The 13,928-nt window shown below is 44.1% G+C and overlaps 1 protein-coding gene across 6 annotated transcripts in view; it reads right to left on the bottom strand.

The window, feature by feature from the left end:
* EML4 (EMAP like 4) overlaps positions 1 to 13,928 on the bottom strand; it is a 351,241-nt gene that overhangs the window by 60,736 nt on the left and 276,577 nt on the right. For all 6 annotated transcript variants that reach the window (XM_082252333.1, XM_082252336.1, XM_082252331.1 and 3 more), the window contains 3 exons: positions 7,227 to 7,337; positions 5,178 to 5,273; positions 3,032 to 3,166 (listed from right to left, as the gene is read on the bottom strand). In XM_082252333.1, the coding sequence (XP_082108459.1) occupies positions 3,032 to 3,166; positions 5,178 to 5,273; positions 7,227 to 7,337 (342 nt within the window). The remainder of the gene's footprint in view (positions 1 to 3,031; positions 3,167 to 5,177; positions 5,274 to 7,226; positions 7,338 to 13,928) is intronic.

Raw genomic sequence — 13,928 nt, 5'->3', positions numbered from 1 at the left:
TGTCCGCCGCTGGCTAGGAGCGGCGCCCATGAGCAGTATAAGCTCTCCCTGAGCACTGAAGGGGGAGAGGGAACCCATTCATCAACAGCTCGTGCGGTATGGGAGGAACAGATTCTCTTAAAAGAAAAAACGGGTACGGTAGAGCAGGAAGTCCGGTCTCTCAGGACAGCACCTATGAGCTCCTGACTCCCCACTAGGTGTTCCTCGGCCAGAGAAAACAAAAACTGATAAGCTGTGGGGAGAAGCCTCCTTTTAAAGTTTGGTGGAGGTGGTGTTTTCTGTTGGCAAGTGGGAGGGGCCATCTCTCAGGTGCTGTCCTGAAAAACGTTAAGGGAAAAGCCCTTTCCAGAACAATTGTCTCCATTGGAAATTAAAAACATTTTGGCTTTAGATACAGGTAAAGGGTAACTCCAGCCAAAACCATTTTTTTTTTCCATATTTGTTCCAGAGCAGGAGTTTATTGTTATGTGGACAGGAACTAAGGGGAAAACTATTTTGTGGTGGACACAGAGAAAACATGGGTACAAGCCCTTTCTCATCCCAAAAACGGTCCACTTGGGTAAATTGGGGCTGCATCTGTCATCTATAGCCCCCACAACTCTCGCCCAATCATTACAGCATCTGTCTGGTTTTAAACTGAACTTTTGGCTTCCTCATCTCTGGACTACCTTACACAAAGATGCACTTTATTTTCCCAAATTCAGGACTAAGCCCTGTCCCCCTGAAGATAAGCCCCATACACACCTATCAATCTCTCTGTGCATTTACAATAAGATCATCCCTTATAGGCAACTGGAGAGCTCACACTGAACTGAAGAACTGAGTGAGTGTAGGGCTTAGCCTTAAAGTTGGAGAAACCCAGGTAGCAAACTTAAACTAGAATTAGAAAGACACACACGGGAGGAAGCATTTCTGGCTAAGGAAATAGCTTGCAACTAGTGGCCTCTGCTTTTTGGCAGGACTTTTACTTCAAAGAGTAAAATGACTGACAGTTTCTAAGAGAGGGGTAATGTCAGTGTACACCATTTTCAGAAATTACAAATTTCCAGAATAGAAATGGACCAACACCGCCACTCAAAAAATACCATTAGGTGACTGCTAAAATAAAAATGACAAAAAATGTGCTTCCTGTAAAGAAGATACTCACCTTTTCAGGTGCCTAATTTCTGGTATACAGTATTTAAGGGAAACTACTAGATGACGAAACTTTGGGATTCGACACTGTGCCAAATTTCTAGCATCTCCCAACTTGCTGTGGTGGTTCTCACCGACTGCTAGGTCACTACTAAACACACAGTGATGTAGGAGCCAGCAGATCAATCTATTGAGGACAGTGCATTACCAGGAAAGTGGGATTCCGATAATTCTTCAGGTGACGCTTTCTCTTTAATAAAGTAGAAATAAGCTGTGCAGTGTAGTGGGAGAGGTGAATATTTACTTACAGTAGACTTTTAGAGCTTATTATTTTAGTGATAGGGTTGGATTAATCAGAATTACATATATGTAAAAATATGTGGAGGGAGCTGAAGGTTCAAGTTACCGTCAGCCTCAAAACCTTAAAGACTTGGAGAGGATCTGCAAAGAGGAGTGGGGAAAAAACCCTCCTGAGATGTGTGCAAACCTGGTGGCCAACTACAAGAAACATCTGACCTCTGTGATTGCCAACAAGAGTTTTGCCAATAAGTACTAAGTCATATTTTGCGAAGGGGACAAATACTTCTTATTTCACTCAAATGCAAATCAATTTATAACTCTTTTGAAATGCGTTTCTGGATTTTTCTGTTATTCCGTCTCTCACTGTTAAAATAAACCTACCATTAAAATTATAGACTGATCATTTCTTTGTCAGTGGGCAAACATACAAAATCCGCAGGGAATCAAATACTTTTTTCCCCTCAGTGTATCCTGATATTATTTTGCTAGTACTTTCTACCCAAGTTTACAACAAAATATCCAGTTTTGCAACAAGAGACCAGTTTGAAATTGGTCCTGTTAATTTTGGTGTTCCATGCATCTCTATTATGGGTTCCTTACATTTGAGCCTTTACATATTTCAACTTGGTCAGCAGTTAATATCTCATGGCCTAAATTATCACTTCTATGCTCATGATACTCCACTATACAGCCATGCTATATTGGGTTCTAATTTGTCTCTCTTATCCAGCTGTATCTGACAAAAACTTGGATGACTCAACATTTCCTTCAACTAAACTGTGACAAGTCTGAAATCATGCTAATTGGCAACCCCCATCAATTTAGTAAAACCAGTTCTTTAGCTTTGTTGATGGTACAATACTTGAGCTTCAGTCTAATTTGAATAATCGGAGAGTAATTTTTGACACTAGCTTATCATTTAATCCACGTGTCTAGGTTGTCAAAACTTATTTTTTCCACTTGAGAAACATCGCTGGACTATGCCCTTTGTTATCATATGGTGTGGCTGAAAAGCTGATCCATACATCTGTGTTTTCCCTACATGGCTAGTTTAATGCTCTAATTGCTGGGGTACCCAACTCCTGACTAGGTCTAGGCTAGGGCAATTGAGAGAATACTCCCATCTGTCCTTGCACTGACTACCTGTCTGGTTTTGCACCGATTTCGAAATCCTTATGCTCACCCACATGACTATGCGTGGCTCCGCACCCTATTATCTATCTGAATTTTCATACCATTACTCCCCCCCTCTCCTCTAAAAGAGGTCTTCTACACGTCCCTCAAACTTGCCTAAACTCTCTGGGGGACAGTGCCTTTGCTTATGCCCAGAAACTTTAAAATTCTCTTTCCAAGCACATCATAGATTCATTCACCTTATTTAAACTTTTTCAAATCGAAAGTGAAAACTTTCTTCTTTAGACAAGCCTTCACCTAACTGTTCCTTTTCTGTTTCTTTTCTTGTGTATTACTTGTTTTTGGTACTTGAGAAGATACCTTTAAAGGCACTATATAAAATAAAGTGTATTATTATAGATATGTTGAGGGAAAAAAACAAGTAATATTAATTTATCAAGTAACAAACCGACAATCTGCTTACCCCAAAGATTCCTTGTTTCCTCGCCAAAGAATTGCCGTTCCAGGTCCAGAAAAAGATGTGTGACTTGCCACAGGTGACTATCGTACTGGGGTCAGTTGGGTGGAATTCAACTGCCAAGACCACCTCATTCGTAGTCTACAAATAGGTCAATAGGAGTAGGGTTTATAATACATACTGTACACGCCATGAACAGGTGTAAAGGAAGCAATGTAATAAGAACAGGCACTTTTGTATTGTCATCTATTCTCATATATTCGGTATGTACCCCCAGAATTACTGATATAAAAAATAACATCCTATATAATTGCTAAATGTTATTAAAACTACATTTGCAATTCAATCTGTAGTGCTGAAATATTCTGTAAAATTCAATACAATATGGCAACTTGGTGGTGTTTTGTACATTGCTGGTGTACAGAACGCCTCCAAACTCATAATTTACAGCTTGTGTGATTGGCTCACTGATTTTCCCAGAAGTCTGCACAAAGACAAGTCATATATTTGGCATCCTCTGCAACATACATTTCATTTTTGATGAGATCCTCCCTAATAGTTACTTCTAAAGGTATGCTGACACAGCAACTTTTCTTATCAGAACATTGAAAGTGTATCAGGTGGTTATGATGAACTAGTCACTCCTATTCAGAACTAGTATGCAAAAGACACAGTCAGTTATTTCCCGCAAAGCAGAAACCCAAAAGGTAATTGGGAACAAAGTTACCATATTAAAAAACCTTGCAATGTACATCAACTAGAGGGGATTGTGTTTTCCTCACAAAAAGTGGACTTACTCTTTAATACTCAATTCTGGGCAATTATTAACCATTTTAAAATAGTCCCCCAGAAGGGGTTTAAGAACCCAGGTCTTGCTGCAACAATCTTCTACTCTCCAGTACTGTCCGCAGTATTTATTTTCCACTACCTGATTTATTCGGTCTTGGAGGCTGAATATTGTCCAGTGCAGTGTTTCTCAACTCTGGTCCTCCGGGCACACTAACAGGCCCGGTTTGCAACTGAAATACATCACAGGTGATAACATTTGCTGCTCAGTGATTGCAGTATTCTAGTCTGCATCTCCCCAAGGTAATACTTAAAATCTGGCCTGTTAGTGTGCCCTGAGGGCCGGAGTTGAGAAACACTGGTCCAGTGTCACAAAAGTCAATGCCAACATTGACCTAAACAGGTATGCAGCTCAGGAAAGCCATTGTAAAGTAATCACCTAATTGTTCCTGGTAAGTGAATCAAAGTAGGAAAGCAAAAAGGTCAGTATTACAGCTAGGCAACTACAAATGACAGCTTGTATGTTTCTTTTAGGATAGGCTTCCTTAACAAGTACTTATGACTGTCTGAAAACAACTTTTTTGAGAAGAACTTGTTAAAAGTCCCAGTGTGACTGCCACTGATAGATTACTTTTCAATGAGAAAACAGAAGGAAGCTTTCGCCACTAATTTGCTGCTTCCATCCATAAAGCAAAGTAAGTAGAACACTGGCAGCAGAACAAGTACAGTAGTGCTGCATTTGAAGTGAGAAAGATGACTCGGAACCTGCCATTCTCAATGAGACATCTGCCTTCCCCTGGTGTACTTGGCTTGAATTCACAAGGACCATAAGATGCAGCCCATATTGTTGGGAGTTAGCCCTGCCATACACTATACAATCTTCTTGTTCAACTTTCCTTTAGATTTACCAAAAACATGTAATACAAGGTTAAACCAAAACACTTTCAATTTGTATGCAATCAGGCCCTTGCACTACATAGTTGAAGGTAAATCTAAAGGAAATTGAATATGAAAATTGTATAGTGTATGGCCAGCTTTACAGTCCACCCATATTTCACCTGCTCTACTGGTAGACGGGAGGTGGGGCTGCATTAAATGGATGGCTGCAGTCCAACCAATGCAGACAACCTTCAGGCAGCCGTCCCCCCTTTTGTCTGCTTGCATGTGTACTGAGCCAATCGGCTGAGTAACCCAAATCACAGTTCAGGAGGTTGAACTGGATGGACTGGTGTCTTTTTTTCAACCTCACTAACTATGAAACTATGTAGGGGTCAGAACAACCTGCCATGCACCTATTTTTTCATCCTATATAAATAGAAGCTAACGTTTTAGGACTGCACTAAATCTTCTTAGCAATGGTCAATACCTTAATCTCTGCTACTTTTGACTTTTTCTGCCAGTCCCACACTGTCAACATATGCTCATTGGAGTCGTCGATGACCGCCAAGTGTGACCCAGAATCCTTTAAAGAAAAAAAAGGAAAAGCATCTGTTACCACTTGCATAAAAATTCCATTAAGACTTTACCTCTGTGGACATGCTCACTGATGACAGCAGAACAGGTGAGGGCTCTCTTTTACAGAAGGTATTAAAAATTACACAGGTCTAGATATACCTAATATGTACAGCATGGCATTTACTCTTTTATAATGCACATATGTTTTGATAGTCAATTTTGCAATAATGTAAAGGGAAAAATTAAAAATCAACTGAAAAGCTAAAAAAAAAAATAGAATAAAATGGCCTCCTGAGAGCAGAAACTTTAGGAAAAGCCAATGAAGTGGAGAAATTTTTCCGACAGCCATTATATTTTAATACACATTTTTGATGAAAAGATTCAGGAAACTGGATTTCACGTTGAAATCTACGCAAAACTGAAATCCTGCCTAAATGAAATACTGAGAAGGCTCTACATTTACACTACGACTGCATTCCAGAAACACAATTTAATATCTTTTTACCAATTTTTCCCCCACTAAAAAATAATGAAATTTGCCATACCTGGGTTCCACACATGTCATTTTAGCTCCATGTGTACCCTTTAGAATGATGAGACCAACAATGCACCAAGTGAGCGGTGTCTGCCAGCACAGACCAATCTAAAAGGTAAGATTCCTGTGATATGACCTTGGGCCAGGTCTAATGCTAGCCAAACATTTAACTTTACAATAGTTTCAGATAGCAATTGTTTCAATATAAAGACCCTTCCTGGCAAATAAATATGGCCTTGTTCACACATAGTATATGCATTAATGTCTCGTGTGAGGGCCATGTACAGGTGTTCTGAACATTCCCATGCAGGCAGTTCCATAGCTTTCAATTTGGATACAGCCACTGCCCCCAATCTGACATCTGTGGGTTTGGGGCCATGCCCCTGCACAAATGTTAGATTGGGAGCAGCGGCTGTGTCTGTGCAGCCAATACATCTCAACTGACAGCTATGCAACTGCCTGCACAGGAATGCACGGAACACCTGTGCATCCTCATGTGGGTATACACGACGCTCACATGGGGAATGGATGCATATGCCCCACGTGAATAAACAAGCAAGTTATTCTCAAAAAGGATGATGGTGGAAATCTGACCAAATGTATAAAAAAAATGTTGGCTTTTTGTGTTGAACATTCCTTTCTGATCAAAAACTGTTTAAAGGCCAAGTTAATCTTTCTGAACAGGTCACCTGCATTTAGGGTGTAACATGTTAAAATTTTAGCATCCACCCCTTATTCTCTCTCTCCCCCCCCCTTCCTGACAGCAGGCGGGGGGGGGGGGGGGGTGATCTTCTCCCCTCACTTGCTGTCACAATTGAAAAACAGTGCGACCATACAGGGCTCCGCTGTTGGATCGTTATTTCATAGTTTCTTGTGAATGAAAAAGATTACAAGTACCATCATCCATTGCAGCTGACCGTTTGTAGTTCTGCTGTTAAGTTACTGCCTGCTCGTATCAGAGGTATAGGCAGATCGCTATCCTGAGAGTCTGCATTAACCTGACATTATTCTGCAGGCTCCTTGGAAAAAAATAAAGGCAAAAATGTGCATTTATATATTTTTTTTCAAATGGTGAACTTATCCTTTAATACAGTTGCATCTCTGATCATATGACTATGCATTGGCAGAAAAAAGATGCCCTTAGACATTAGATAAAAGCCTCTCAAGCTGTCTGTTTTCAGCTGGCTGGATGATGATCCAATATCTATGGTGCTCCTCTGCACAAAGCCTAGTAAGGCAAATCAAGTTGCTATTGACACGAAAAAGGCCCTCAAATATTGTATTTTGGGGAGCTGAAATAAAGTAAAAAAATTTAAAAAAAAAAATATTTTAAAAGATCTACACTATAAAAAAAAATAAATAAATAATTGCAAGTAACCAATACCATTTGCATGTTTTTCTTTCTACATTTATGCAATATTTTACCGATTTGGAGAAATCTAGACATCCAACACCCCGCTCAAAGGTCCCGAGACCAATAACTTGCAATGTAGACAAACTCACAGAGTCCCAGACTCTAACATGTGGTTGCAAAGGCTGTAAAATACATGAACATGTAATATTAAGTAAAGAAATCAAAATGCATTACTACACATTCAACAGAAGGCTACTATAAATAAATATTTCAACATTTTCAAAACAAGGTGCAGCAATGCATGACTAAATAGCTCTTATTGTGACTGCTCTAATCTGACAAAATTGAAACAGGTTGCTATTGTTTACTACATATACAAATTGCTGCTTGTGCTACCTTTAATTGGGTTTATCTGAATAGGAGCATTAAAGTGAATCTGTGGTTCTCTCGTTTAGGGCATGGCAATGGGTTCACTAATACAAACTTCCCAGCAGAAGATACTTGCCTTTCTTTCATTCCCCTTGCCTAAGCCCAGAGTAAGATAAAACTTGCTGGAGGTATAGCATTATGGGTCATGGACACCCCATGGAACACTGGCCCATCATACATACACCTCTATACCAGGGTATTTCTTTTGGCTCCCCAGTCTGAACAGAGTGGAGGTGAAGTAAAGGAAAAATTGGTTTTTGACTTACAGTAAAATCCATTTCTCTGAGGTTCGTTGACGGACACAGCTCTTCATCTTCATGACTGTAGTGTTATACTGCCCCCTACAGGAGTAGGACACTAGGCAGAGAAAAAAGCTTGAGAACGCTTATGGGGCAGTCCTTGGGGGGTATACTCCCACTTCCTGTCATAGGTATTCAGTTTTGTGACAAGCAGTGTCAGAAGAAAAATACCAAACTCCAAAGAGGGACGGGTGCTGTGTCCGTCAATGAACTTTAGAGAAATAGATTTTATGGTAAGTCAAAAATCCAATTTTCTCTTTCGTTCATTGACGGACACAGCTCTTCATCTTCATGACCATAGGTACGTCCCAAAGCAGTGTCAAACATGAGGGGTGGGAACAGCAGAAAACAAACTTCCTCAAGGCTAAACATAGCCAACCAGGTAACTTGGAGCTCACCTGAAAAAAACACCCTCAAAGAGGACAAGTCCTTTAAAACGGCAGCCTGTAAAAAACTTTGCGGCCAAAAGAAGCATCCGCAGATACCAACACATTCACTTTGTAAAACTTTGTGAATGTGCGCACAGACGACATGTGGCTGCCTTGCAAACCTGCATCACTGACGTCTGATGACAGAAGGCCAAGGAGGTACTAAGCACCCGGGAGTGCGCCCTAACAGGGAAAGGAGGAACCTGACCCTTAAAAGAATAAGCCTGAACCACAGTCTGTCTAAGCCATCTGGCAATGGTCGCAGCAGAAGCAGCCAGCCCTTTGCGAGGTCCATCCTTGAGGACAAATAATGATTCTGACTTCCAAAATTACTCCATAGTTGCCAGGTACACCCTGATTGCCTGAACCACATCCAGGGAATGCAAGGCAACTTGCTTAGGCTTAACACAGGAAGGGAAACACAAGGTCTTCATTCAGATGAAAATTGGAAGGAACAACGCACATGGACGTGAACCACTAGATAAGGAGAACGACAAGACAGCGCTGCCAGTTCAGACACCCTGAAGTAATAGCCACCAAAAAGGCCACCTTCTAGGACAACATAAGCAGGTGGATCTGACAAATATTTTCAAAGGGGGGTTTCTAGAGAACTGACAACAACAAGTTCTCACGGTGGCAGTGGAGACCGCACCAGGGGAACCATGTGTCTCACTCCCTGGAGAAAGGTAAGCACCAAGAAGAGTGTGGGCAAAAGACGTTGAAAGAAAACTGCCAAGGCCAAGACTTGGCCCTAATGGTACTCAAGGCCAGACGCTGCTCAACCCCTCGCTGGAGGAAAGCCAAGATCTGAGTAACCGAAAAAAAGCAGGGGGTGAACCTTTAGGGATTCACACCACCCAATGTACGTCTTCCAAGTACGATAGTAAATCTTCCTAGAAGTAGATTTTCAACCTTTTCAAAAGCGTAGGAATCACCGATTCAGACAACCTTCGGCAACTGGCTTTCAACAGCCAAGCCATCAAATCCAGCGACTGCAAAGCAGGATGAAGATCGGTCCTTGGGACAACAGATCTTCCCTGAAAGGAAGTCTCCAAGGAGCGAGGCCATTCTGGAGCCACTAGGACGACCGCAATCCCTTCTGCCTCGATCCTGCACAGGAGTCTCGGCAGAAGCTTGTGAGGAGGAAAAACGTAAATCAGACGGATTCTGACTCCAAGGAGCCACTAAGGCGTCGACTAGAGGATCCAGAGACCGTGCCACAAACCTCTGTACTTTCCTGTTGAGGTGAGAGGCCAACAGATCCACCTTGGGAGTCCCCCCCCAGAGACACAACTGATTGAAAACCTCCAGGAGAAGTGACCATTCTTCTTGGTCTAACGCCTGTTGACTGAGATTGTCCGCCTGCCAATTTTCCACTCCTGGAATGTGCACAGCAGAGAGGGCTGGAACGGATCGTTCTGCCCATCTTAGAATGCCGGTTACTTTCCAAGCCGCCAGGACACTGGCCCCTTCACACGGAGGAATTTTTGTCCGCAGGTCTGGCAGAACCCGCTCTTGGTTTGCCCAACTAAGACTTTGTGGAACCCCCTGTGGAGGCCCTGAAGAGTTTAGATCCCTTGTCTTGAGACCTTGAGGGACGAAAAGGCCGCATGTGAGCCGAAAAGGAAGGTCACCGTCTGCGATGGTACTCCTTACCCTTGGAAGCCTGGGGAAGAAGAGTACTCTTACCCCCCCCCCCGTGAGGCCTTTGATGATGTCATCCAAGGAAGCTCCAAACAGGTGATCCCCACAAATGGAAGATCGGGCAAGGCTTTCTGCTGGTCCGCAGACCAGCATTTCAGCCAGATAACGCGCCGCAGGACTACTGCTGAGACAGACAGTCTAGAAATCAGGGGAGCGGCATCCAAAGAGGCATCACAGACTAACTGTAGCCCTTGGATAAACTGAACCACAAGCTCCACAAAAGCAGGGGGGAGCTGCTTCCCCTTCAGGTCCCCGTGTGAGATTTTGGCCCAGTCAGTAAGCTTGTGACACCAGGGTGATGGTAAACACCGGTCCGAATGCCGATCCAGCCACAGTGAACATATGGTGGATCAAAGCCTCCGACCTCCTATCAGCCAGATCAGAGAAGACAGGGGACTCTTCAACCGGTATTACAGTGGCTTTATTAAACCGGGAAGTACACTATAGGGAGTACCGTGCATTTTTTAGGGAGGGACTCCTCATAAGGGTATCGTATTGCAAAACGCTTAGGGAGTACAAAAGGTGCATTTTGGGCACCACCAGTTTTAAGACAATATTGTCAAAGAAGGCAGGAAAGGGGAACACCCTCGCCGCTTTGGAGGACCTGTGGGTGCCAAAGATGACCGGCGTTTCTGATGCTGCATTAGGAGCAGCTTCCATATGTAAGGTTTCCCGCACCAATACAATCAGTGCATCCACAAGCGCCTTTTCATGTGCGGCTAGAGCAGTCATGTCCAAAGTCCGGCCCGAGGGCCAGTTGCGGCCCGTCCTTTAGTTTTATACGGCCCCCTGAGACACTGCTGACTTTTGTCAATGCCTTTCTCTCTGAGACTCCTCACATCCCCGCCCCGATGCGATAGCTCAGGGGCGGAGCCTCTCTCGGCAGCTCCCGAGTCCCGCTCCGCCCCCCCCCCGCTTGGCTCTATCTGCCCCGTCGCCACCCACGACTGCGTGGGAGTGCAGAATGAATTTGAAAATTGCATGCCTTCTCTCCTTCACCGCACACAGCCACCCATATGAGCCGACTGAGGATCTTGTGGAGCTGACCGAGGAGATGTCACTTCTACAATCCTACTGCCTGTTTCTGTAAGTGTGATGTGTGTGTCTATGTATGTATGTGTGCGTATGTGTGTATGTATGTATGTATGGAGCTGACCGAGGAGGTGTAACTTCTACAATCCTACTGCCTGTTTCTGTAAGTGTGATTTTATTCATGAAGTACTGATGCTTATTATTTCCTATAAATATACATATATATATATATATATATATATATATATATATATATATACATATACATATACATATATATATACATATATATATATATATATATATATATATATATATGTGTGTGTGGATGGATGTGTGCGTGTGTGGATGGATGTGTGCGTGCGTGTGTGGATGGATGTGTGCGTGTGTGTGTGGATGGATGTGTGCGTGTGTGTGTGGATGGATGTGTGTGTATGGATGTGTGCGTGTGTGTGTGGATGGATGTGTGTGTATGGATGTGTGCGTGTGTGTGTATGGATGTGTGTGTGTGTGTGTGTGTGTGTGTGTGTGTGTGTATGGATGTGTGTGTGTGTGTGTGTATGGATGTGTGTGTGTGTATGGATGTGTGTGTGTGTGTGTGTATGGATGTGTGTGTGTGTATGGATGTGTGTGTGTGTGTGTGTATGGATGTGTGTGTGTGTATGGATGTGTGTGTGTGTGTATGGATGTGTGTGTGTGTGTGTGTGTGTGTGTATGGATGGATGTGTGTGTGTGTATGGATGTGTGTGTGTGTGTATGGATGTGTGTGTGTGTGTGTATGGATGTGTGTGTGTGTGTGTATGGATGTGTGTGTGTGTGTGTATGGATGTGTGTGTGTGTGTGTGTGTGTATGGATGTGTGTGTGTGTGTGTGTGGATGTATGGATGTGTGTATGTGTGTGTGTATGGATGTGTGTATGGATGTGTGTATGGATGTGTGTATGGATGTGTGTATGGATGTGTGTATGGATGTGTGTATGGATGTGTGTATGGATGTGTGTATGTGTGTGTGTATGGATATGTGTGTGTGTGTGTGTGTGGCATGTTCACTTCATCAAACTTTGAAAAAAGTTTGGACACCACTGGGCTAGAGGAACAGAGGAATCATCCTCACTATCTGAGCACGCAGGGTGTGTGGACGCAGACCCCGAAGGGCAGCTCGTATCTGCGGTGGGCGAATCAGACTCTGGATCTGAGGAGAGACAGAGGAGACAAGGTGGGGGACAATTTTTGCTTGCCTAATTGCACAGGACCATTGTCAGTGCAGTCAGTTGTGGGGCCCCGGAGGGCCTGACAGCCTCTGAGAGGGGATCAGGTGGTGAAAACATGCTTTAGGGATACATGAATAGAGAGGGGAATCCACACAAAAAAAACATGTAAAAACACTGCAAGGGAAACCCCACTGCGCTGTCTGCACAAAAAGGCCCAGCACAGCACTACACTACCGCTGCAATAGCAGAAAGAGGGAGAGTAAACCCCACAAGACACTCCCCAGCACCGTTCAGGTACTCACAGCCGGAACTGCACAGCATGCGGCGATCAGGAAGACGCATATCTCTGTATCTGTACTAGAGGCCGTGAAAGGGCTTCCCATCGCTAAATCACCACCCTTCTGACTCCAAAAACATGGTCGCGGCTATTTGCAATGGGAAACCATAGGAAAATGGCCGCTGAGGCTATAAAAACATGGTCCCCAATCTGGAGCACAGAAGGCTACAAGAAAATGGCGGCACCACGTGGCTCCCGAGGTCCCAGAAAAAAAAAAAAGATCCAACAAGAAGGAGGGGGCCCTGGCAGGCGCACCCACTAGGCCCACCCCTCACCCGAGGAGCGATTGTTCAGTCTCCAGCAGCATGCCCCCCCCACCCCCATCGCCAGTGCAGCACCCCATTCAACCCAAAAAGGTATGTCTGCCCCAGGGGGGGGGGGGGTGAAGGGTGTGTAGGCAGATGGGGGGCACAAGCTGCAATGGACCACCGAGATTGGGTGGGCACGAACTGGGTGGGAGGGGAGCCCGAGGGTCCGACCATCCCAGGGAGGAGACCACGTCAACCCCTAATCCCTCTACGGGTGGAGGGGGGGGGCAGCTACTTACCCCACTAGTGGTAGATTGGGGACAGCTACTTACCACACCAAGAACAGGGTGGCTACTGCGATGGACAGGACACCGCTCCATTGTAATGTGGGTGCTGTCGGTCAGGAGAAAAAGCTGCAACTCAGGCCGAAGCCAGTTCTTATGCGCCCTCACGAGACGTGTAACTCGCAGGCCAGCTGGGCCTATGGGGCTATGTCGCAACCAACCTAGCGCAGAGCTACGGTCTGCACGCCTTTGTGGGCCAGACTGGGAGGGCCCTAAGGATCTAGATTATCCAGTTCATCGCCCAGTCTGGCACTTGATTGTAGATTCTCACAGGAACAAAATAATAAAAGGAGGAAAAAATTTCATTTAAAAAGAAAAAAATTGCCAGGACCAGAGATCCTATCAAGGAACGAAGTCCTTATTCTTGACTAGGCAAAAAAGAATACCTATAGCAGGAAGTGGGAGTATACCCCCACAAACTTCCCCATAGGCGTGCTCAAGCTTTTTTCCCTGCCTAGTGTCCTACTCCCGTAAGGGGCAGTATAACCCTATGGTCATGAAGATGAAGAGCTGTGTCCGTCAATTAACGAAAGAGAAATTAGTAATTATTGCTGAAAATGAAGAGATTAATGTGGTTGAAAACCTCTGACATGAAACCTGAACAAAGCATATCCCTCCATAGTGGGTACTTGTCTCAATTAAGAGCACTAATTGTCTGTCTGCTGCCTCCTTCCTCTGCTATCTGCATGCGTCACTTCTGACAAGTTTTCCTGACACCAAGAGAAAAAAGGTGACAGGGGAG

This window comes from Pelophylax lessonae, assembly GCF_965119305.1.
Source record: "Pelophylax lessonae genome assembly, chromosome: 3".
NCBI classification, from domain to species: domain Eukaryota; kingdom Metazoa; phylum Chordata; class Amphibia; order Anura; family Ranidae; genus Pelophylax; species Pelophylax lessonae.
This window is presented reverse-complemented; position numbering and strand designations above follow the sequence as displayed.